A 26,656-nucleotide genomic window follows, 5' to 3' on the forward strand; every position below is an offset into this window, starting at 1 on the left:
ATTCTGACGAAGTTCCAATCATCACCAATTGCTAGTCATTTTGGATTTCTCCGCACTTATAAGCTGAGTCCGACAACTTATTTACTGGAAAGGCATAAAACATTTTATCAAGAAATTTGTTGCTGAATGTAATGTTTGTTAGTGCCACAAAAGTGAGACAGTAGCCACCCTAGGTTTGCAATAGCCCCTCCCTATTCCTGAAGCTACTTAGACCGACATATCTATGGATTTCATTGACGGACTCCCACAATCTTAACGAAAAAGTACTATATTTGTAGTTATGGATAGACTTACAAAGTATGCTCATTTCTGTGCTTTACTACATCCTTATACTACTGCAAGTGTTGCTTGTATTTTTGTGGAAAACATAGCTAAATTGCATAGGAGTCCCTATTCCATTGTTAGTGACAGAGACAAGGTTTTTATCAGCTCCTTTTAGACAGAGCTTTTTCGTTTGTAGGGTACTTAGCTGAATATGAGCACTACTTATCATCCACGAACAGATGGGCAAACTGAAGTGGTAAACAGGTGCCTAGAAAATTGCCTCAGATGCTTTACTAGTGATAAGCCGAAGGAATGGATTAAATGGCTTCCCTAGACCAAGTGGTGGTATAATACCTCTTACCATTCTTCCATTAAAATAACTCTCTTTGAAGCAGTTTATGGTCAACCCCCACCTACAATTACAAAATATATACTTGGTTCTTCTAAAGTTGATCAAGTGGACAAGGAATTGATGGATAGAAATAAGATTATTTAGCTTTTAAAGGATAACCTCACAGCCACACAAGCAAGAATGAAACAACAAGCTGACAAACACCAAAGTGAACGAGAATTTATCGTGGGTGATTGTGTTTTCCTTCATCTTCAACCCTACAAGCAAACTTCCAAAAAGGTCCAATCTTCCATGAAGCTGTCTCCATGATTTTTTTGGGCCTTATAAGGTATTATAACGTATTGGACCAGTTGCCTACTATTTGGATTTGCTTGCTATCTCTAAAATACATCCAGTTTTTCATGTTTCAGACCTTAAGAGGAAGTTGGGTGAAGATGAGATAGTGCAACGCCATTTGCCGAACACCTCTACTATTGGGGAAGTTCAAGCTCAACCACAAGCCATACTTGATTGATGACTTGTAATATACTATAGACATCCTGTGACTGAAGTGCTAGTGCAATGGGCCAACTTACTAAAGGAAGAAGCCACTTGGGAGTTCTATAGAGTGCTAAAAGAGAAGTTTCCATAATTTGATGTTGCTCAGCCTTAAGGACAATGCTAAATTAAAGGAGGAGGAATTGTTAGGATCCTTTTATTTTTTAAGCTTTTAAATAATATTTATTCAGTCTGTTTAGTTCAGTTAGAGTCGAAACTCTATAAATAGGGATATAACTATTTCTTTTGGGCAATCAATGAAATATCATTCAGTCTTTTGACAAACCCTAGGAGGCCGATCCCCTCAAAGTGATCAAGGAGGCCGATCCCCTCGAAGTGATTAAGGAGACTGATCCCCTCGAAGTGATCATTCCCTTTTCTCCCCTTTCTTCCATGATAAAACCCTAGGGTCTTATCATTATTGCTTGGGGATCACTATACAGTCCATCTTTGATCTTGGAAAGGAAGTTGGAGTGCAACTGACTTGCTTGACCTTTGCCCTCCAACTGTATGGTATTCACTTGCTCCACTTTCCTGCTCAATGCATCGGCCACGACATTTGATTTTCCGGGCTTGTACTCTATTGCCATATCAAACTCAGCCAGGAAGTCCTACCTGTTGAATCACGGATTTTGATGATATAATCAATTGGTGGGTTAATTGATCTAATCCATATTATTGAGTTAAGTGTGCAGGATTAACTACGATAACCAGAAAACATAAAGTAAGGATACCGGAGTCGAGCTCGATGGACGTTTAAGAGACCGAAGAATCACCGGAGATGCTGCCGGAACCAACCGAGAAGAAATCGGGAACGTGTCGGAAGTTCGCCGAAGAAATCGTCGGAGGCTCGCGGAGATCACCGAGAAGGCTCGGCTACTCGTTAAAGTCATCACAAAGATTGGGAGCTTGCAGGGAGTCCGTCGGAAGAAGTTCGTCGGAAAGCTCGCCGGAACAAGACTCGACGTTCGCGGTTAAAAAAAAAAAAAAAAAAAAAACTTGCTTAGGATGTTTTTTTTGTGTTATGTAGTTCACCTGTAATTAGGATTAGGATTAAGAGATAATCCTATATCCTGGTTAGGGGCCAACTGGGCCCAAAGTCAGATTTGGTTTGGGCTAAAATTAAGCCAAACCAATGAATCGGAGAGCCAGGCGGTGGCATCGCCTGGCTGGGCGGTGAAACCACCCAGCACCCGAGTGCTGGGCGGTGACACCTCCTTGGCTGGGCGGTTGCACCATCCAGCACCCGAGCGTTGGGCGGTGGCACCGCTTGACTGGGCGGTGGCACCTCCAGCACCGGGAACCCTAAGAGAATTCAAATTTTGGAGCCCAAATTTGAATCCTCTTGAGGCCTATAAATACCCCTCAAATCTCAGCTGAGATAACAACTTTTGAGAAGCATTTTTGATTGAGAGAAAAGTCTTAGAAAGTCTTAGCAAGTCTTGTTTTCAATTTGCTAGAGAGTTCTCCTCCTTCTTTCTTATTGAAAATTTGTAAGAGGTTGAACTGCTTGTAAAAGGTTGTAAGAGGGGTGTTTACCCTTCCATTTCAAGAGATTTGCTAGTGGAAGGTGGGAGCCTCATCGAATAGGGGCATCGCAAGTGGAGTAGGTCATTTGACCGAACCACTCTAAAAATCGGCGTAATCTCTGGTTTGCATTTTATTATTGTCATTTACATTACTGCAAATCTTCTTACTGCTTTAGTTCCTTATTACTCTTGCTGCGCAACTTTAAGAATATGCTTTCAAGTTAAACTTTTCAAGTTCCGTTCTTTTCATACGAAAGATCTTGTTAAAATCTTATTTTAATCCGCTGCACTAATTCACCCCCCCCTCTTAGTGCCGCTCCGATCCTAACAAGTGGTATCAGAGTGAGGTTATCTCTCATATTTGGTTTAATACCCAAGAGAGATGGCTTACTCCGGCATGCAAGAGGGCCATTCTATTGCATGACCACCTTTGTTTAATGGGTCGGATTACACATATTGGAAGACTCGCATAAGGATCTTCCTCATTTCTATGGACTTTGAGCTTTGGTCTATTGTCGAGAATGGATTTCAAAAATCTTCTCTTCCGATGAGCGAATGGGATGAATCGGAGAAGAAGGTTTTTGCTTTAAATGCAAAGGCTATGAATGCCTTGTTTTGTGCACTATACAAAAACGAATTTAATTGTGTTTCAATGTGTGATTCGGCTTTTGATATTTGGAGAACTCTTGAGGTCACTCATGAAGGCACTAGCCGAGTGAAAGAGTCCAAAATCAACATCCTTGTGCACTCTTACGAACTTTTCCGAATGAAACCAAGTGAGTCCATCGGAGACATGTACACCCGGTTTACGGATGTCATCAATGGACTCAAAGCTCTTGGTAAAGATTTTACTAACTTTGAACTAGTAACTAAAATCTTCAGATCCCTCCCTAAAAGTTGGGATCCAAAAGTTACGGCCATTCAAGAGGCCAAAGACCTTAAAGCATTCCCTCTTGAAGAACTCATTGGGTCTCTAATGACCTATGAAATGACATGTCAAGCTCATGACGAGCTCGAGAACCCCCTTCCAAAGAACAGGAAGGATATGGCACTCAAATCACAAGAAGACCACTTGAAAGGAACATCAAGTGATGAGGACAGTGACAATGACATTGCACTTTTGACTCAAAAATTTAAAAAATATTTAAGAAAGAACAAATTTAAAAATAATACAAAAAATAAATTTGAACAAAAGAAGGACCAAGTGATTTGCTATGAATGCAAAAAACCGGGACACTATAAGAACGATTGTCCTCAAGCCAAAAAGAGAACATCAAAGAAGAAGGCGTTCAAGGCAACATGGGATGATTCAAGCGCATCCGAAGAAGAGGAGTCCAACACCGAGCAAGTTGCTCATTACGCGCTAATGGCGTTAGGAGAAGAGGTATGTGATTTATTTAATGAAGATTTATCTTTTGAAGAACTATCTATCGCTTTTCTTGAATTATTTGATGAATGTAGAACTGTTAGCAAGAAGTTAAGTATCTTAAAGAAATAGCATGCCTTCCTACAAGATAAGTTTGATAGTCTTCAAACTCCTCCATGCTCTAAGTGTGAGCACTTAGAAGCAATAAAAAATGAAAATTTGCTTCTTAAGGAAACCTTAAACAAGTTTAAGGTTGGTAGCAAAAGATTAGATATGATCCTTGCACACAAGGGTCACATCGCAAATAGAAATGGAATTGGATTTTTAAAAGGATTACATCAAAATCCTACCACTTTCATAAAAGGACCTACATTACATGTTTCCTCTTATATGAAATGCAACTTTTGTTGCAAATCCGGACATATTGCTTACAAATGCCCATTTAGGAAAATTAGTTCACAAAAATTAATATGGGTTCCTAAAGGAACTATAAAGAATTCAATAATAAATAACAAAGTTAGTGGGTCAATTTTTGAGGCACCCAAAATCAAATGGGTACCTAAAAATCATCCTCTTTTGTAGACAAACCCACAAGCTAGGAGCAAGAGATGGTATCTCGATAGTGGATGCTCAAGACATATGACTGGAGATCCATCTCATTTCTCTATGCTCACTAGCAAAGAAGAAGGGTACGTTACCTTCGGAGACAACAACAAGGGCAAAATCATTGGCAAGGGAACTATTAGTAACAAATTTAATTTTTCCATTGATGATGTCTTACTAGTTGATGGATTGAAACATAATCTCTTGAGTATTAGTCAACTATGCGATAAAGGTTACATCGTTAGATTTGAATCAAATATGTGCATTATTGAAAAACCAAATCATAACATGACTATGATTGCTTTAAAACAAAATAATGTCTATACCATCAATCTTGATGAACTAAGTAATGAAATGTGTTTCTCCGCCGTAAATGATGATGCTTGGCTTTGGCATAGGAGATTAGGCCATGCAAGCATGAAAACAATATCTAAGATCTCATCTCAAGAATTAGTACGAGGAATTCCAAATATAAAGTTTATTAAGGACAAAGTATGCGATGCATGTCAACTAGGCAAACAAATAAAAACAAGCTTCAAACCAAAAAATCAAATTAGCACCACTAGACCATTACAATTGATCCATTTGGACTTATTTGGACCAATTGATACAACAAGTCTAGGTGGAAGCAAATATGCTTTTGTGATTGTGGATTACTACTCTAGATACACTTGGACCTATTTCTTAGCTCACAAAAGTGATTGCTTCAAGTGTTTCTCTAAATTTTGTAAACTCACTCAAAACGAAAAAGGCTTCATGATTTCATCAATTCGGAGTGATCACGGTGGTGAATTTCAAAACCATGACTTTCAAAATTTTTGCGAAGTTAATGGATACAATCACAACTTCTCAACTCCAAGAAATCCTCAACAAAATGGTGTAGTTGAAAGAAAAAATAGAAACCTACAAGAAATGGCAAGAACTATGTTAAATGAACATAGTTTACCCAAATATTTTTGGGCCGAAGCCGTAAATACGGCTTGCTACATCATGAATAGGGTTCTAATAAGACCATCTCTATCAAAAACTCCCTATGAATTATGGAATAACAAAAAACCAAATATTTCTTATTTTAAAGTTTTCGGTTGTAAATGCTTTATTTTAAATGAAAAGGATGCCTTAGGTAAATTTGATGCTAAATCCGATGAAGGCATCTTTCTTGGCTACTCTTCCGTTTCTAAGGCTTTTCGGATTTTTAATAAAAGAACCTTAGTAATAGAAGAGTCTATTCATGTAATTTTAAATGCAATTTCTGATTTAAAGAAAAATGATTTTGATGATGATCTTGGTTTTGATAATTTGAATTTAAATGAACCCTCTCCTCAAAATAGCCATTTGAATGCATCTTCTTCCGAAATTTCTTTACCAAAAGAATGGAAGTATGTAGATGCTCATCCAAAAGAGCAAATTATAGGAGATACATCAAAAGGGGTTCAAACTCGTTCTTCTTTCAAAAATTTCTGTGCTAACGCCGCTTTCCTTTCTCAAATTGAACCTAAATGCATTGACGAAGCCTTAAAAGATGATTTTTGGGTCATTGCAATGCAAGAAGAATTGAACCAATTTGAGAGGAATGAGGTATGGAAGCTTGTTCCTAGACCAAGTGACCACTTAGTCATAGGTACTAAGTGGGTCTTTAGAAACAAGCAAGACGAAAATGGTATCGTGGTTAGAAACAAGGCTAGATTAGTGGCCAAAGGTTTCAACCAAGAAGAAGGTATCGATTACGAAGAAACCTTCGCTCCCGTGGCTCGATTAGAAGCCATAAGGATGCTCCTTGCCTATGCTAGTAGCAATAATTTTAAACTATTTCAAATGGATGTTAAAAGTGCTTTCTTGAATGGTTTTATTTCTGAAGAAGTATATGTCGAACAACCTCCCGGATTTGAAAATTCTCTTCTTCCTAATCATGTATTCAAATTGACTAAGGCCCTCTATGGCTTGAAACAAGCTCCTAGAGCTTGGTATGAAAGGCTTAGTTCCTTTCTTAATTTAAATAATTTTACTAAAGGCAAGGTTGATACTACATTGTTTATTAAACATTTTGAAAATAATTTTCTTATTGTGCAAATTTATGTTGACGATATTATTTTTGGCTCTTCGGATGAATCACTATGTGAATCATTTGCCAAATGTATGAGTCTTGAATTTGAAATGAGTTTAATGGTTGAATTAACTTTCTTTTTGGGATTACAAGTCAAACAACTTAGTGATGGTATATTTCTTAACCAATCTAAATATACATTAGAATTGTTAAAACGATTTAACATGGATAATTCAAAAGCAATAAACACCCCTATGAGTACTGCGACTAAGTTAGATATGGATGAAAATGGTGAAAGTTTCGATCAAAAAACATATAGGGGAATGATAGGTAGTCTACTCTACCTCACCGCGACTAGACCGGATATTATGTTTAGTGTAGGACTTTGCGCTAGGTTTTAATCTAATCCTAAATTATCTCATCTTAAGAGTGTTAAAAGAATATTTAGGTATCTTAAAGGAACTCCAAATTTAGGATTGTGGTATCCAAAATCTGAAAAATTCGATCTAATAGCTTATGCAGATGCCGATTTTGGCGGATGCAGGATAGATAGAAAAAGTACATCCGGAACATGCCAATTTTTAGGACATGCACTTGTTTCTTAGACTTCCAAGAAACAAAATTCAGTTGCACTATCTACGGCGGAAGCCGAATACATTGCTGCAAGTGCATGTTGTGCACAAGTAATTTGGATGAAAAATACATTAGAAGACTATGGAATTCACTTTGAAAATATTCCCATAAAATGCGATAATACTAGTGCCATATGCCTTACTAAAAATCCAATTCAGCACTCTAGAACTAAGCACATCGACGTTAAGCATCATTTCATACGCGATCATGTCCTTAACAATGATGTTGTTCTAGAATTCATTGACACAAAGCATCAATTAGCAGATATATTTACAAAAGCTTTGAATGAAGACCAATTTGAATTCATCCGAAGGGAATTAGGCATGCTAAATTGTCCCTAAAATGAACTTCACAAAAAGGACTCGTTCTTTTCCCTTCGTTTATGAATTTGAATTCTTCCTTCTTCTTCAATTCAAAATGATCCATTAAAGTATAACTTATGATCTTGAGGGAAGAAGCTAAACAAAAGGAAGGAAGAAAATTTTTTTTTTTCTTTCCTCCGCATGATGCCAGCGGTGGCACCGCCAAATCCGGCGGTTGCACCGCCAGATCCGGCGGTTGCACCGCTTGGCGCTCGGGCGCCAGGCGGTGATACCGACCAATTTGGCGGTGACACCGACCGAGTAACCCTTTTAACCCGAGGGGTTAGGGCCGGCGGTGACACCGCCCCCAACCCGAAGAAAAACCTCTCAAAAACCCTCTCCCATTCCCTCTAACCCTCATTCTAACTCTTAGAAACATTGGAGAAGGATTCTTGGTGGTCCAAGCTTTCCATCTCTCAACATAATCTCCACAAGGTAACACTTGAAATCCCTCTTTTCTTTTCTCTTTCTCTTGCTTATTTTTCACAATTTCATCATCATCTTGTCTAGAAAATGGCTCCTAAGAGATCAAAAGGAATAAGGATTGAAGGAGATTCATATAACCATGACCTTTTTAGATCAAAAGAGGTAGCCCTTAGCTTTCCAAAATTTGAAACACGATGTGTCCATAAGGGAAAATACGTTGATTTGGATGAACTAGAGGACTTAGAACCCATTAGGTGGTTTGCACACCTAGAAGCTCTACCTCTACTACAAATAGATGAACCAATCTATCCGCGATTAGTTAGATTGTTCTATGCCAACCTATATGAGGACAACGATAGCCTAAGCACTTACCTTCTAGGAACACCCATTAGAATATTTGACAGCACCATTTGTGAGCTAATTGGCATAACTGAAAAAGATAGGGGATGCTATTTTAAAGGTAAATGGGACGTCAAAACAATAGGAGCAACCTATATCGAAGCCGTGAAAACAATTTTTGCAAATCCAGACCTTGACTTCCTACCCAAGAGCTGTGAACACTTACTGCCTTTCAACTCTAAAATTCTTCATCACATTATCACAAGCATCATATTCCCCAAACAATTTCATCTTGACGAAATAAGTCAAATAGAGATAGGAACCATGTATTGGATTATGACCGGTCAGCATAATTGTTTTGGGTACTTAATTCGCCAACACATGTAGGATATTATGACTAAAGATACTATATTGCCATATGGGAGGTTAATCACTAGAATTCTTCATGCCTATGACATTTGCATTCCACCCGATGAAGAATCTATTCAAAATGATCGATATAACATAATAAATAAAAACCTGCTGAAAAGACTTAGGTGCACTTTTAGCAATGGCATATGGGTTAGGCAGCCTAGAAGGACGGATCCAATTCCTCCACCAATAGAACAACCCGAAACACCAATTCTTATGGGAAATGAATCTCCTCCTCCTAGTCCCTTTGGCGCAGCACCTTCAGCTCCTGTTTCCTCCTCTGAAGATATCATTATGGCGGAGCTATCTCAGATCAAATCACAGCAAGAACAAATTCAGAATCAACAAGTTGAAATTTTGAAGACACTACGACAGATGAATGAAAAAATAGATATCATGTATCCGCACTGTGGATTACCTCCTAAGGATTAAATTGATGTATCTTTTTATTCTGTTCTGTTTGCTTTTAACAACAAGTTCAAGTTTGTCATCGATTGAACGATAACTGATCTTTCCTTTTAGATAACCACTGTTTTAATCTGCATAAATGATGATGTCTTTTGGATAAACTATTTCTGGCAAATTTGAATGATGAACTTTGATAAATGCTAAACCTTTTTCTATGATCATCAATTAGCTGGCTTGTCTCTTTTTGTTGATGACAAAGGGAGAGAAGTGATGACTAAGTGATGACTTACACCATAACGATAGCATGACTAATATGAATTACAAAAACTTGTGTGATATGAATGTCTTATATGCCTTGCAAATCCTTGAAAATATCACAAGATTGATATCATGAAATTTATATTGAAAATCTTTATCTTCTGTCGTAGCAAAATTCGTCCCTTATCATTTAGCTTATGATTTTCATCGAAGTTTCGTACTTACTACTATGTAATGAGGATAACGATAAGTTCTACGATTAGAACTTATCGGGTTATGCTTGAATCCAATGGGATGGAATTCAAGTGCTTTTTATCTTCTCATAATATGGCATATAGATAGGGGGAGTTATGTTTAACTCCGTCATCAATTGATTGTCATCATCAAAAAGGGGGAGATTGTTGAATCTCAGATTTTGATGATATAATCAATTGGTGGGTTAATTGATCTAATCCATATTATTGAGTTAAGTGTGTAGGATTAACTACGATAACCAGAAAACATAAAGCAAGGATACCGGAGTCGAGCTCGATGGACGTTTAAGAGACCGAAGAATCACCGGAGATGCTGTCGGAACCAACCGAGAAGAAATAGGGAACGTGTCGGAAGTTCGCCGAAGAAATTGTCGGAGGCTCGCGGAGATCACCGAGAAGGCTCGGCTACTCGTTAAAGTCATCACAAAGATTGGGAGCTTGCAGGGAGTTCGTCGGAAGAAGTTCGTCGGAAAGCTCGCCGGAACAAGACTCGACGTTCGTGGTTAAAAAAAAAAAAAGAAAAAAAACTTGCTTAGGATGTTTTTTTTGTGTTATGTAGTTCACCTGTAATTAGGATTAGGATTAAGAGATAATCCTATATCCTGGTTAGGGGCCAACTAGGCCCAAAGTCAGATTTGGTTTGTGCTAAAATTAAGCCAAACCAATGAATCGGAGAGCCAGGCGGTGGCACCGCCTGGCTGGGCGGTGACACCTCCTTGGCTGGGCGGTTGCACCGTCCAGCACCTGAGCGCTGGGCGGTGGCACCGCTTGGCTGGGCGGTGGCACCTCCAACACCGGGAACCCTAAGAGAATTCAAATTTTGGAGCCCAAATTTGAATCCTCTTGAGGCCTATAAATATCCCTTAAATCTCAGCTGAGATAACAACTTTTAAGAAGCATTTTTGATTGAGAGAAAAGTCTTAGAAAGTCTTAGCAAGTCTTGTTTTCAATTTGCTAGAGAGTTCTCCTCCTTCTTTCTTATTGAAAATTTGTAAGAGGTTGAACTGCCTGTAAAAGGTTGTAAGAGGGGTGTTTACCCTTCCATTTCAAGAGATTTGCTAGTGGAAGGTGGGAGCCTCATCGAAGAGGGGCATCGCAAGTGGAGTAGGTCATTTGACCGAACCACTCTAAAAATCGGCGTAATCTCTGGTTTGCATTTTATTATTGTCATTTACATTACTGCAAATCTTCTTACTGCTTTAGTTCCTTATTACCCTTGCTGCGCAACTTTAAGAATACACTTTCAAGTTAAACTTTTCAAGTTCCGTTCTTTTCGTACGAAAGATCTTGTTAAAATCTTGTTTTAATCCGCTGCACTAATTCACCCCCCCCTCTTAGTGCCGCTCCGATCCTAACACTACCATCGTGCTTGCTTTGGGGAGAGTTTCTTTTGAGTTTGGAAATAGCTCAAAGCAATGTTATCTATCCTCAACACAAATCGCGATCCAAGAAGGTAGTGCCACCAAACTCGTAGACAATAGACCACCGTTGTTATCTCCTTCTCGTGCACCGAATACTACCGCTCGGTCTCATTGAGTTTTTGGCTCTCATACGCCACCGGGGGACCCTCCTGCATGAGTACTCACCCAATAACAAAATCTAAAGCATCTATATGGACTTCGAAGGGCTCCCCATAGTCCGATAATTTGAGCACCTGTTCTTTCAACACAATAGCCTTCAAATCTTGGAATGTAGCTTCACATTTATCAGACCACCTCCAATATTGCTCCTTCTTTAGCAACTCTGTTAGTGGAGTTGCATGCTTTGAATACCCCCCTATGAAGCATCGATAGTAGTTGATGAAACTAAGGAAGGATCTTAGCTCTAGCACCTTCTTTGGAGTTCGCCACTCCACAACAGCTTGCACCTTTGATTTGTCCATTCGAATGGAGCTATCACCTATTCGATGCCCCAAGAATAGGATCTCTGTTTGAGCAAAGTAGCACTTCTCCCTTTTCACGAACAAAGTATTCTCCCTGAGAACCTTGAAAATTGTTCGAAGATGCTCGACATGCACCCATGTCCACCATTGCATGGGTTATTTGGCCATTGAGCTTAATGTCCACATACATCAGCTCACTACTCCCTACTTTCAATGGCTTTGCCTTCATGTTCGCCCCCACTTGACCCCGCAATGCATTTAACAAACACATAGCTCCCATTCGGGGACCTTGCGACTCATCATTGCTGCTAGATTCTGAACTGCTTGAACTAAGGGCGACAGCTTTGCCCTTGTCTGATTTGGAGGGATGGATGGAAGCTGTTAAAGCATTGAGTGCCTATTTCTGTGGGCACTCCCTCACCATGTGCAACCCTCCGCACAAGAAGCATTTGCTCGGTTTCGGGGCCTTGCCTTTTGAGCTTGGCCCTTTGTGGGAACTCTTATTCATTTGTTCACCTCTAAGCTCCTTCCCTCGAGAATATTTTGGAGGGCGATTACCTGAATATTTTTTTCTTTTTCTAGGGTCCTTAGAGGAAACAAAGTCGGTAAGCCTTTCTGCAGCAGCAATTGCCCCGATCACATCGGTGACATTCCTTTGATGTAGTTCTTGTTGAGCCCATGGCTTCAAACTATCGAGGAAGCTGAATAGCTTATCCTTCTCAGACATGTCTTGTATGTCCAGCATTAGTGCAGAAAATTGCTTCACATAGTCTCGAATGGAAGTACTTTGACAGAGTTGTCTTAGTTTCCTCCTTGCGATGAACTCTGTGTTCTCAAGTAGAAACTGTGTTATCAACTCCTGCTTCAAGTCCTCTCATGTATCCACCCCATACCAACCTTGTTGGATCTCTTCCCAATAGGTTCACAACCAAAGTTTTGTATGCCCATTCAAAGACATGGTAGCTATCAAAACTTTGGTTTCTTCAGAATTAGGCCTTATAGCTCGAAAGTATTGTTCCATGTTGAACAGAAAACTCTCGAGCTCTTTAGCATCTCTAGCACCTCCATAACAATGCGGCTCGGGTGCCCTCAAGTTTTATGGCAGTGCAACGCGGGTGTTGCTTTCTCCTGCATTCAGTGCCCTTGTGAGCATAGTCACCCTGGAAATGAGTTCTGCCACAACTTCGTGCAGATGTTGCATGGAGTCTTTGGTGTCATTTGACAGTCGGTTGACTAGGGCCTCAACCTTATCGATTTGAGATTCAGCTTCTTCTTGCAAGCTCTCTACTCCAAGAAGGCTTCATTAGCCATGACAGAGTTCCTTCAAGCTTACTTTAAGAACATCCAAGTGGGTTTCCGCCGCTATGAGTCTCTCCTTGTGACTCTTTTTCCCAATTGGCGCTACGGATTGTGCCTCCTCTGCTCGCGGAGAGTAACCAACTTCTTACTCATCATGTTCACTGCCACGCTCCTCTTGAGTAGCTCCAACAGCATAAGAGCGAGTATACACTTGTAGCCCACCTACGGCTGCTTGGGGCAAGGGTCTGGCTTGCCCCATCTTGCTTGATTCGCCACGATACTTTGCCATGACGAAATTATGAAGTTCCTTCACTATTTACTCGAATTGCTAGCCGACTCTGATACCATAATGTCACGGACTTAGATGAAATTGCCTAAGTCATGAGGCACCCTTGCGGCCAAGACGCAAACTTAGCTTGAGTTGCCTAAGTCGCGAAGCACCCTTGCACCAACTTCTTGGACTTAGCCGGGATTGCCTAAGTATTGACGTGCCCTTGCAATATGTGTCTATAAAGGTCATCTAATTTACAACCTCACTTAGGTCCTGAAGCGCTTGTAAAAGAGAAAGTTGATTAGTTCGAAGAACGAGCGACGAACAAGTCCTAACGTCTCTCGAAGAGGGAAGCTTTACAAGCAATTCAACAAGCACCTTACGTGTAGGAGAGAAAATAGAGAAAGGAGGAAACCAAGGACTTTAGAAGGTTAAACGAACAGCTGCAAGTCCTCAAACAACTGCTCACCAGAGAACATATGAAGATTGTGTTGAATCTCAGATTTTGATTATGAAGTCAATTGTAATTTATTTGATCTAATCTATATGTTAAGAAAATATGTAAGATTTGCTACGATTGCAGTAAAACTTAAAGTAGGTGTTGTGCCGGAGTCAAGATCGAGATCACGTTGGGAGTTCGAGAGTTCGTTGGAAGTTTAGACATTCGTCGGAAGTTCTGCGGGAACTAACCGAGAAGTCTAGAAGCTTGCCATAAAAGCTCGTCGGAACTCGCCAAGAAGATCGTCGCAAAGTCCAGGAGCTTGTCGGGAGTCCGCTGGAGCATTGTCGAGAGTTCATCAGATATTCGCCGGAAGTACACCGGAAGCTTGCCGGAAGTGCAATTGATGCACCAGAACATGAATTGCAGTAATCATGTCTTAATTATCGTAGTTAGAGTGTAAATTAAGTTAGGATTGGGAGGTAATCCCACTAACTTAATTAGGGGCCATTTTGGCCCTAAGATGGGCTGGTTTGGGCTAGATTCAAGGTCCAACCAGGACCCAGAATTTTTAATCGACGGTGGCACCACTTGGGAGGCTTAGTCTCCTAGGAATTCTGGGCGGTGGTACCGCCTTTGTCAAGCGGTGGCACCGCTGGCAGTTATTGCTACCAGCAATGGTACCGCCCCTATCAAGCGGTGGTACCGCCAAAGCTCGGTCTCTGAGCTTTGTCAGGCAGTGGTACCACCCAAACTGAGTGGTAGTACCATCCAGTGTTAGGTGTCAGGCGGTAGTACCGCCTAGTAATGACAGTGGTACCACTAGTACCCCGAAAATCTGAGATGAGACGCTTCTTGGCTCCATTTTTGAAAGTCATTGGGGTCTATAAATACCCCACCCTTTTCTATATGAAAGGGCAATGAAATCTTGATATATTCTTGAGTTTTTGAAGTGTTAAAGAGTTGTAAAAGTGCTAAAGTTCTCCTCCTTCCTTTCTAAGTGTTGAGATCATCCAAAAGAGGAGTGAAACTTGTAAAGGTTGTCTCCTAAACCCGGCAAAAGGAGAAAAGCTGTAAAAAGTGGTTGGCCTTCGCCTATTGAAGGAAGGCCTCTAGTGGATACCAATGACCTCATCGAAGGAGGAAGTCGAAAGTGGATATAGGTCACATTGACCGAATCACTTTAAAACTCAGTTTGCATTTACTTTGAGTAACTTTTTTTTATAGCAAACTGCCTCTCCTCCTTACTGTGCTTTAACTACGTCTACATATACTTTCATGTAAACATCTTCCGAGTTCGGCTTTAATCGTACAAAGACATTACAAAACTGACGCTTTTCATTTGTGTAATTTACATTGCTGTAAATCACCTTAGTCTTCTCTTGCACTTTCACGAAAGCTTCGAGTTTAAATTCCTTCCGAAATGGATTGAACTGAAACCATTCTCGTTGGAATTGGTTTCAATCGAAATAAGTTTTTTGAAATAGTGAAAGTTTTCCGCTGCACTACTTCACCCCCCCTCTTAGTGCCACTCTTGATCCTAACAATTAGTATAAGAGCAAGGTTCACTCTCGTTTGGTTTAAACCCCAAGAGAGATAGTATATGCCGGCAACCAAGAGGGTCATTCAATTACACGTCCGCCTATGTTCAATAGGACAGATTACACATATTGGAAGTCAAGAATAAGGATCTTCTTGAGTTCAATGGATTTTGAGCTTTGGAATTTTGTAGAAAATGGATTTCAAAAGTCTTCTCTTCCAATGAACGATTGGAATGAGTTGGAGAAGAAGACTTTCGCTTTAACTGCAAAGGCTATGAATGCTTTGTTTTGTGCATTAGATAAAAATGAGTTTAATTGAGTATCGATTTGTAAAATGACTTTTGATATTTGGCACACACTCGAAGTGACTCATGAAGGTACTAGTAGAGTGAAGGAGTCAAAAATTAATCTTTTAGTTCATTCTTATAAGTTATTTCGAATGAAACCAAGTGAGACCATTGGAGACATGTACACCTGATTTAAAGATATCGTCAATGGTCTAAAAGGACTTGGTAAAGATTTCTTAGATTTTGAACTTGTTAATAAAGTTTTAAGATCCATTCCAAAGAGTTGGGACCCTAAAGTAACCGCTATTCAAGAGGCCAAAGATCTAAATAATTTTCCTCTTGAAGAACTAATTGGATCACTAATGACCTATGAAATAACATGTAAAGCTCATGAAGAGCTTGAGGACACCCTTCCAAAGAACATGAAGGATATGTGTTAGAACCCTTGCAGATTCTAAACTTGGGGTTAATCTCTTTAGGGGATCGGCCTCCTTGGAACTCTATAGGGGTTCCTCCCTCCAAGTTGCTGCTCAAAGGTTGTAGAAAAGATTCATCTATTGCTTATGAAAAGAGAAGGAATACATGGCTATTTATAGGGCTTCTAAACCCTAACTCCTAATAGGACTCCTACTTAAGACTCTTACTTCTAACCAACTCCTAATAGGACTCCTACTCAAGACTCCTATTCCCTTACAACTCTTAATTCTTCTCTAAGAAAAAACCTCCTACATGAATGCCCCTCTCAATTAGGACTCTCCTAGCTAGAGTCCTAACAGAATGTCCCTCTCAATTAGGACTCTCCTAGCTAGAGTCCTAACAGTTTTACATGAATGTCCCTCTCAATTAAGACTCTCCAAGCTAGAGTCCTAACAGACCCGCCCTCTTCAAATCAGCCTTGTCCTCGAGGCTGATGATTCGTGAATTCTGAGAATTTGATCTTCAAGTCGTCATAGTTCTCCCAAGTGGCATCTTCTATTGGTAGGTTCGCCCACTATATTAGCACTTCATTAGTGGGTCATCGTCGTCGAGTCACGATCCGTCGATCAATAATGGCACTTGGTTGGGTTTGGAGTTCTCTTTAGGTAGTCATATTTGGTGGGTGGCTTTGGGCTGTCTCCAAGCACCTGTTTAAAACTTTCGGCTGGCTGTTGGTTTGTGGGTGATATGTCGTACTCCTTTTCAATTTAGTACCCTGTATATGGAATAACTTTGTCCAAAATCTGCTCTTGAAGATGCAAGTAGAAATTGTCACAAGCACAATGCATCCCTTATAGCATAATTCTTTTGAGTCCCGATTGTAATGAGCCACGGAGCTTGTTGCTTCCTCTAATTTTTTTTGTATCTTACTGGTCTTTGAATCTTCCTGCCATTCCATCTTAATATCCTCAAGGAAGTCGCTGGTTGGAAGTAAAACGATCGAAAATTCAGCTTGCTCATGTAGTTGCGAAAGCGTATCTACAACAACATTCTCTTTCCACCTTTTGTAAGTTATTTCATAATCAAATCCAAGAAGTTTTATTACCCATTTTTGCTGCTCGGGGGAAGATATCTTCTGCTCCAAGAGATATTTTAGGCTTTTATGGTCGATCTTGATTTGAAAGTATTGCCTGATCAAGTACGATCTCCACCTCGTTGTTGCGTGCACAATGACGAGCATCTCCTTATCATATGTTAACATGTTTTGATAGGGGGGAGACAATGTCTTGCTAATGTACATGAGTGGTCGACCATCTTGCATGAGAACGTCTCCCATTCTGTCTTCAGATGTATCAGCCTTAATAATGAAGGGTCGGTTGAAATCTGGTAGCGCTAGCACCGGCGTCGTCGTTATGGCTGCCTTAAGTTTGTCGAAGGCAGTGGAGGCTCTGTCCGACCATTGGAAGACATCTTTTTCTAGTAAGGAAGTAAGTGGTGCACTGATCTTTTCATAGTTTTTCACGAACTTACGGTAGTAGCCTGTTAAACCCAGAAAGCCATGTAGCAATTTTACGTTCCTCAAGGTAGGCCAGTTTTGCATTGCTTCAATTTTGAAGGGGTCGACTGTCACACCTTCCTCTGATATGATATGCCCAAGATATTCCACCTTCTATTAAAGAAAGCAAAAATTCGTAATGGTTGTTGTGTGTTCAAAAGGTGGTTTTCGGTATGTCTTCTTCGCACACTCATATTTGATGATACCCGGATCAAAGGTCCAGCTTTGTAAAGATTTATCCTCCCTTTCATCTAGTAATTCATCCGCTATTGGAATAAGGTATTTGTCCTTGATGGTTATGCCATTGAGAGCTCGGTAATCAACGCATATTCGCCATGTTCCGTCCTTCTTGCGTACAAGTAGCACCGGTGAAGAATAGAGGTTGCAACTTGGCCGAATAACTCCTGTTTTGAGCATTTCTTTTACAATCCTTTCTATTTCATCCTTCTGGAGATATAGATATTGATATGGCCGAGTATTTGCTGGAGGTTTGCCTGAAAGAATCATTATATAATGATCATGCCAACGGGTAAGAGGTAGGTTGTACGGTTCGTCAAATATATCTGAAAATTCAACAAGCAAAGGAAGTAGGTTTAGATCTTCAAATTGTATTGGCTCTCCCTTAGTTTGCTGCTCAAGTTGTATAAAAAATCTGCTGCATGCTTTATGCAAAACCTTCTCCATTTGTTGTGTGCAAATCGTCGTTATGTCGCCCCCACGTTTCCCGTTCAGTATCACCTGTTTCTCCTTACTGTAAAATTTCATAATTAGTTGCATAAAATTCCAAGAAATATCACCTAATGTCATCAACCATTTAATTATGAACATGGCCGTATGATCATCAGGAGGGAGAAGGAAGAAATATGCAATTATCTCTTGGTCCTACAGCAATAGTTTCTCCTGTGGGCGCCTACGATCACAATTCAAAATCCGTCCGTCGACGACCTTAACGTCAAACCTACTGCAATTCTCAATAGGTAAGGCCATCTGGATAGTAACCTTACTGTTTATAAAGTTATTAGAATTGCCCGTGTCGATGAGAACAGTGATCAGTTGTTGTTTGAGAAGGCCTCCAACTTTCATCGTTTCCGGGTTTGAGTAGCCGGCTAGTGCATGTACCGTAACTTCAGTCGGTTGTGGCTCTTCTTCTACATCTTCTTCTTCATGTTCAAGGCTCTCTTCTGGATGTTCAATGACCTCTTCTTCTATTGGTTCAACCATAAGAAGTCTCCCTTTACTACAGCGATGCTCACGGCTCCACGGCTCGTCACAATGCCAACATAACCCCTTCGCATATCGCTCTCGAAGCTCTTCTCTTGTTAACATCTTTGGTGTAGGGACTTGGTCAATAGTAGGGGGGGCTGAGGGCTTTAATATTACTGGTTGAGGAGCGACCCTAGTCCTCCGAACTTCATGGTTCAATTGCTCCTCTTGATGTCATGCGAAAGAGATGGCTGCCATAAGCGTATACGGTTGTCGCGCTTTAACTTCTCTTCGGATCTCCGGCTTCAAGCCCTCAATGAAGGTCCTCAATAGCTATTTTTGAGACCAATCATGAGTTTGATTAGATAACCTTTCAAACCTGGTTTGGTACTCCTGAATGGTGGAAGTTTGTCGGATCTTTGCTAGTTGTCCATCAATATTCTCGTAATCGATTGGTCTGAAGCGGATCAGCAGTCCTTCTTTGAATTGTTGCCATGAAAGGACTCCATATGTATGTTCAAACTAGTCAAACCACTATATAGCATCCCCTTCAAGATGTATAGCTACAATTTTGACCATAGATGCATCCGCGGTTTTGTGGTACTGAAAATATCGCTCCGCGCGCGAGATCCAACCAATCGGGTCTCCTTCTTCCCATCTAGGGAAGTCCACTCTCATGCATGGATAGTTGGGTTTAGTCATAGAGCCTCCCCTCCCTTGGAACTCATCTCTTTGAGCCTGGTGCGATTGGGCAAAGCTCTCTCCGTTATATGATTTTTTTGGGCTTAGTGGTCGGCCCAATCTGAGTTCGGTAAAGAGCGTCCAAATCTTATCCTCCATTCGCGCCTCCAAGGCTTCGAATTTAGCATTGATTGCCTCCTTAGATGCCATAGTATATGCCTCCAAATCTATGATATTAAGATCTCTCTTTTGTTGTCAGGTTAAAGGCATGTATAGTTGAGAGAAGTGATGGTCGAAAGGATTGGTGGATCGATGGATGTAGGCTACGATTTAGGCTTGTTTTATGGCTATTTTGGGTGTAGTTTGAGGGGTGTGGTTTAGTGGAGTTTTAGGGCTATGGATGAATGTTTTGGATCTGTGGTAGATGGTAGCAAAGGTTTGATAGAAATCAGTGGAAGTTGCAGCAAGTATGTGCTGTCTTGTAAGAGTAGAATTGTCGTCGAAGAAACAACGGTTTCTCGACGTAATTTCCACCAAAAACTTGAGATAATAGATGAGGGAATTGATAGCAAAATCACAGTTTATATGACATCAAGGATATCTAATTTAATCAAGAAAATTTCGGCAGTATAAAAGCAAGGAAATTGGTGCAAGTTGAGATTACATAATTCTCGTCGAAAAATTTCAGCAGGTTACGACGAAAATTTGCAGCAACATAAAATAGTTTTTAGAGATGAATTTCTTAATAGATCAATCTTAGATGGAAGCCAAGATGATCTATAAAGTGTATAAGAAATTTCATTCAAAAAAGCTTGCAAATAGATGGGTTAAGACAACAATATGCGGCTGAAATTTTCTGCAGCACAGATTTTTAGGTATAGCAGATTGGACGTAAAAGATCATTGGTTTATATTAATAATTTTTTGATGAAACCAAAGGAAAATCCACTGTTAGGAAGTGTCAAAGCTATCATAAAAATTTCGTAGAGATTTGGATAGAAACAATGTAGTATCAAGATCAAACAACAGTGCTATGCGGCTGAAATTTTACAATGTAGATTTTCAAGTATAGCAGATTTGATGTAAAAGATCAATGGTTTATATTGAGAATTTTTTGAAAAAACCAAAGGGAAATCTGCTGTTAGGAAGTGTCAAAGATGTCATAAAAATTTCATAGAAATTTGGATAGAAAAAGCATAGTAGCAAGATCAAACAAACGGTACTATACGGCTGGAATTCTACAATGTATCTTTCGTCGTAGAGATGAAAACTTTGTGACGAAAAGTTTATGCAGCAATATAGGAACAGTTTTTTTTTTTTAGATTTTCGAATAAGGATAACTAAATTGCAGCAGCAGTAAGGTAGGAAACCAGAACCTGTTGCAATTCACGGGGAGATCAAAGGATGATCCGCGGTGGTGGAGATGATGGCGAAATTCGGCGACGATCTTTTAAGCAATTGTGGGAATTGCTTTGGGCGGTTGTGGAGGGCTAATGGATGGCAGTGGAAGGGCAGCGAGATGCCAAGAATGCTGCTCTGATACCAGGTGTTAGAACCCTTGCAGATTCTAAACTTTCGGTTAATCTCTTTAGGGGATCGGCCTCCTTGGAACTCTATAGGGGTTCCTCCCTCCAAGTTGCTGCTCAAAGGCTGCAGAAAAGATTCATCTATTGCTTATGAAAAGAGAAGGAATACATCGCTATTTATAGGGCTTCTAAACCCTAACTCCTAATAGGACTCCTACTTAAGACTCTTACTTCTAACCAACTCCTAATAGGACTCCTACTCAAGACTCCTATTCCCTTACAACTCTTAATTCTTCTCTAAGAAAAAACCTCCTACATGAATGCCCCTCTCAATTAGGACTCTCCTAGCTAGAGTCCTAACAGTTTTACATGAATGTCCCTCTCAATTAGGACTCTCCAAGCTAGAGTCCTAACAATATGGTACTGAGAACACAAGAAGACCACTTGAAAGAAGACTCAAGTGATGAGGACTTTGATGATGACTTACACTTTTAAAAAGAAAATTTTAAAAAATTATTAAAAGAAATAAATTTGAAAATGATACCAAAAATAAATTTGAACCCAAGAAAGATCAAGTAATTTGCTAAGAATGTAAGAAAGTGGGATACTACAAGAGTGAATGTCCCCAAGCTAAGAAGAGGACACCAAAGAAGAAAACACTCAAAGCAAAATAGGATGACTCATGCGCATCCAAAGAAGAGGAGCTAACCAACACCGAGCAAGTTGCTCACTATGCGCTAATGGCCATTGGAGATGAGGTAACAAGTTCATTAGACGCAAATTATCATATGATGAACTATTAAATGCTTTTCATGATTTATTTGATGAATGCAAAACAATTAGTAAAAAATATAAATTGTTAAAAAGGGAGCATGATTCTCTTGTTAGTTTAGCTCAATGTACGAAATTCTATGATTTAGAAATACTTTAAAAGAAAAATATGCTACTTAAGAAAACCTTAGAGAAGTTTGAGGTTGGTAGAAAATCCTTGAACATGATCCTTGCCAATAAGGGTCACGTTCATAGAAAAGGCAGAATCGGATTTGTGAGTAGCTCTCACCATAATCCAACCACCTTTGTTAAAGACCCTACCTTGTATGTTTCACCCTAAAAGAAATACAACTTTTGTTACAAATTTGGGCATGTAGCTTATCATTGTCCATTCAAGAAATGTAGTCCACATAAATTGATTTGGGTTCCTAAAAGAATCTCAAATAACTCAATGCAACATGATAAGCAATTTAGATCGATTTTTGAGGCACCCAAGGTCAAATGGGTACCTAAAAATCATCCTATTTTATAGAAACGTTTATCATCATAAGCTAGGAGCAAGAGATGGTACCTTGATAGTGGATGCTTAAGGCATATGACTAGAGATCCATCTCAATTCTCTAAGCTCACTAGCATATATAAAGGATATGTCACCTTCGGAGATAACAACAAGGGTAAAATCATTGGCAAAGGAGCCATAGGTAACAAATCCAACTTCTTTATTTAAGATGTATTGTTAGTTGATGGCTTAAAATATAACCTCTTGAGCATTAGTCAATTGAATGATAAAGGATATATTATTAAATTTGAATCTAATGTTTGCATTATTGAAAAATCACATAAAAATACATCTATGATTGCATTAAAACAAAATAATGTATACACCATCGATATTAATGATCTTTGCAATAAAATATGTTTTTCGATTTTGAATGACGATGCTTGACTTTGGCATCGGAGATTAGGTCATGCTAGCATGAAACTAATCACCCAAATTTCATCTAAAGAACTTGTAAGAGGAATTCCTCATATCAAGTTTCTCAAAGATAATGTGTGTGATGCTTGTCAACTAGGAAAACTATTAGAATCAGGGGTCGGCACTAAGAGGGGGGGGTGAATTAGTGCAGCGATAAGATAGCGACAGTTAAAAAACTTTCGTACAATAAAACCATTTCTGACAAAAAACCGTTTTCGGAAACTTAACTTGAAAGCGAGTTCGTAAAAGTAATGAAGGTAGTAAGCACTTAAAGAGGTTTGCAGTAAAGATAAATTGCACAAATGTAAATGCAAACTAGATTTTAGAGTGGTTCGATCAACGTGACCTACATCCACTATCGGCTTCCTCCTCCGACGAGGTCACCAGCATCCACTAGAGGCCTTCCTTCAAAAGGCGAAGGTCAATCACCTTTTACACCCCTCTTCTCCTTTTACCGGGTTTAGGAGATAACCCTTACAAGCACTTACACTCCTCTCTTAAAGAAATCTAACACTTAGAGTAGAGGAGGGAATTCTAAAGAGATTGCAGTAGTGTTTCTTTGCTTTTAGACTCTCTGTGCTTGTGTACTTTAACCAGGGATGAGAGGGGTATTTATAGGCTTCAAGTTGATTCAAACTTGGAGTCTAAAACTTTCCCATCTCAGGTTCCCTAGGCACGAGCAATACCACCGCTTGAGCTGGGCGGTACCACAACCCAATGTCAGTCTAGCTGACACTGCCCTAGGCGGTACAACTGCTTGGGGGGCAGTGCTAGGTGGTAACACCACCCAGACTAGCGGTACCACCACCTGGCACCCTACCAGGGGCGGTACAATCGCCAAGACTAGCGGTACCACCACCTGACACAGTTTCGAAGACTATGCCATGACGGTGAGACTTCTTAGGGCACTGTTTGGGTTGGCCCATAATTGGGTTGGCCCAAATCCAAACCCAATTACGTGCTAACTACGATTCCTAAGACATAATCTAAGCTAAACAAGTTCGTAAGTCTATTCTTTTGACGAGCTTCCGGTGATCTTCCGACGAACTTCCGATGATCTCTTGGCAATGTTACAGTGGACTCCCGGCAAGCTCCTAGACTTCATGACGATCTTCTTGGCGAGTTCCGATGAGCTTCTCTAGCAAGCTCCGAGACTTCTTGGCTAGTTCCTCTATAACTTCCGACGAACGTCCGGACTTCGGACGAACTCTTAAACTCCCAACAAAGTCGCATCCTTGACTCCGAGACTTCATTTTTCTTCATGCCTTGCTATCATAGTTAATCCTACATATGTAAAACACACTTCGATCTAGAAAATTAATACTAAGCATTAATCAAGTTGCCCGGCATGTCATTGGTCACTCGACGCTTCGTCCGATTCTTCGACGCATCATCCTCTCTTGCGGCCTATTGCCTAATCGGCCAGTTAACTCCGCAACTTCGATATCCTTGGCGCAATATCTACTCTTCTTGGCCCGATTCCTGAATCCATGTCCCAAAGCCTTCGGTCGATACGTCGACCGATCCTCCGGCCCGATGTCCAATCTTCTAACATGGTTTCCTCTGACATAACATGATTCTTCCTACTTTAATTGTCTGATCTTGATCGAAGCATCCTGCTTCACTCAAAATGCAGATTAAAACATAAACACTTATCGATTGGTTTCATCATCAAAATCTGAGATTCAATAATCTCCCCCTTTTTTATGATGACAACCAATCGACGACAAAGTTAACCTTAACTCCTAGAGTTTAAACAAACTCCCCCTATCAATATGGCATATAACTCTTGGATTCAAAAATCCAAGCAAACATGTCATGATAAAATCATGCATGACATCAACATACTTCTCCCCCTTTGTCATCAACAAAAAAGGAGAAGTTCCACTATCAAGTATTTGTGATATTAATTCAACTTATTGCATGAAAAACATAATATCATTTTCTCATCATGTTTAGAATATTCAAGCTATCAAGTTTTAGATATACAAGTTTTACAACATACAAGATAGCACATTTGCTTCTTTTGATATAGCAACTTCTACATCATGCAAGCTAGCAAATTAGAGATGTTCAAGAAGGCAACTCTTACTTCTTGAAATATGCAAATTTTGTCAACTTTGCTAGATGTGCAAGTTAACATGTTTTGCTTCTTGAGATAGGCAAGATAGCACATTTGCAATTTTTGTTTCTTAAGATAAGCAAGCTAGTGATGTTCAAGATAGCAAGCTCTTTCTTCTCTTTTAAGAAGTATCATTTTTTTTTGCTTCCTTTGTAAAGTGCAAGATAGCAAAATTTTGCTTCATTCTTGAATTGTGCAAGCTAGCATCTTTCTCTTTGAGATGTGCTCATTAGCAACTCTTTCTCCCCCTTTGTCATTGGAAAAAAGAGGGGAAGACCCTTTACATCAATTTTCAAGTTATAACAAAAGTAAATAGCAATAATGAAAATCTAAGTCATGAATGTCAAAACAATTATTTTATCATGAATATTTCATCATTGCATGTATTATTATCATAAGTGTTTCATGCATTCATATCATCACATGAAGAATATAAAAAAGAACTTGGTGATGAGATAAACTTCGTAGATTTCAAAGAATTTCATATAATAAAATCATATCATGAGAGATAAAATATCAAAGATCGTGAAGATAAATCATGAGTATCAAGAGACATATAATGATTTTTTTTGGATAACTCAAATAGTGAAAAGAAAGAATCATAGTAGATAATCTTGATTAATAAAAAAATTTTAAAGTCAAAATTCTGAGAAATCAAGAGAAACCGTGATTCATTTTAACAAATCTCCTCTTAAATAAATAATGTAAATAATTCTTAGGAGATCATGAAAAATCTTAATTCATATAAAAGATTTCATGAGAAATTATGATTTCGATAAAACTCATTCAAATTCATCAAATTATTTTCATAGTCCAAGAGATTCACAAAAGCATAATATACATGGATTAATTAACCTTTTATCAAAAAATCAATAAGATAGAGATGTTTCATGTTAAATTATTGGTTTCATACAAGTATGCATTTATCTTTTTATTGCAAATAAAAACATGCATCAACTTTTATGATCGAAAAATGAATTTCATCATAAAAACCATCAAGACCAATAAATCACAAAAATCATCATGTATAACTTTAAAATCTCATACATAAAATCATCAATCGTGGTATCAAAACATTTAATATTTTCATTACATCATTTTTTAAACCGAAAAAGCCACTTTCATTACTATAAAAATCGATAATCCATAAATCTTAAGAATCATCATGCATAATTTCGAAATTTATTAAGCATGCTCATTATGCATGACATCAAAACATAGTTTTAAAGTATTTAATATTTTCATTTCATAATTACATCATTATGCTTCATGGAAGTTGATTTCATCAAACATAAAGCATTTTCCATCAAGATCATTTTGTTTGTTCTAGTCATGCATTTTTCTTTTTAGGTGAATCTAGCTTTTAATGCTTAGTTTTCCATACAAAAGCCATCCATAATATAAAATCATCAAGCATGATTTCATTAAACATAATCTTTAATCAAAATCATGAAATCATCAAGATACACATTAATGCTTCTTAAACTCGTATTGTTAGGTGTACAAGCATTAGATTTATATCTAACATTTTATTGCATTATTACATCATTAAAACATCAAGCATGATTTCATAAGGCATTCAAAATCATTTTGTTTGCTTATCATAAAACATGTAATTTTTATGATTATTTTTAAAATCACTAGCATGATCCCAATAATTTTTTTTATTTTCATTACATTATTAAACATGTAATTTTCAAGAAAAACAATTAACCTAAATTAAAAATAACTCATGAAAAGATATCATGTAATTTCAAAATAAATTAAGAGGGTTTCGATTACCTCATCGTTGAAAGCGGTTAAGGCATAGTTTGCCACCTCGCCTTTGTTGATTTTCTCCTCGTCTTCGGAGGAGCTCGATTCATCCAAAGTCACATTCTTTTTCTTGCATTTATAGCAAG

At 39.0% G+C, this 26,656-nt stretch overlaps 1 protein-coding gene across 1 annotated transcript in view; it reads right to left on the reverse strand.

Annotated features, from left to right (window-relative positions):
* LOC135611556 (uncharacterized mitochondrial protein AtMg00860-like) overlaps positions 1-11,821 on the reverse strand; it is a 29,684-nt gene extending 17,863 nt beyond the window's left edge. The window contains exon 1 of the mRNA XM_065107194.1: positions 11,373-11,821. Coding sequence (XP_064963266.1) covers positions 11,373-11,821 — 449 coding nt within the window. The remainder of the gene's footprint in view (positions 1-11,372) is intronic.
* Positions 11,822-26,656: the final 14,835 nt, after the last annotated feature.

The sequence above is a fragment of the Musa acuminata genome, chromosome BXJ2-5, assembly GCF_036884655.1.
Source record: "Musa acuminata AAA Group cultivar baxijiao chromosome BXJ2-5, Cavendish_Baxijiao_AAA, whole genome shotgun sequence".
NCBI lineage: Eukaryota > Viridiplantae > Streptophyta > Magnoliopsida > Zingiberales > Musaceae > Musa > Musa acuminata.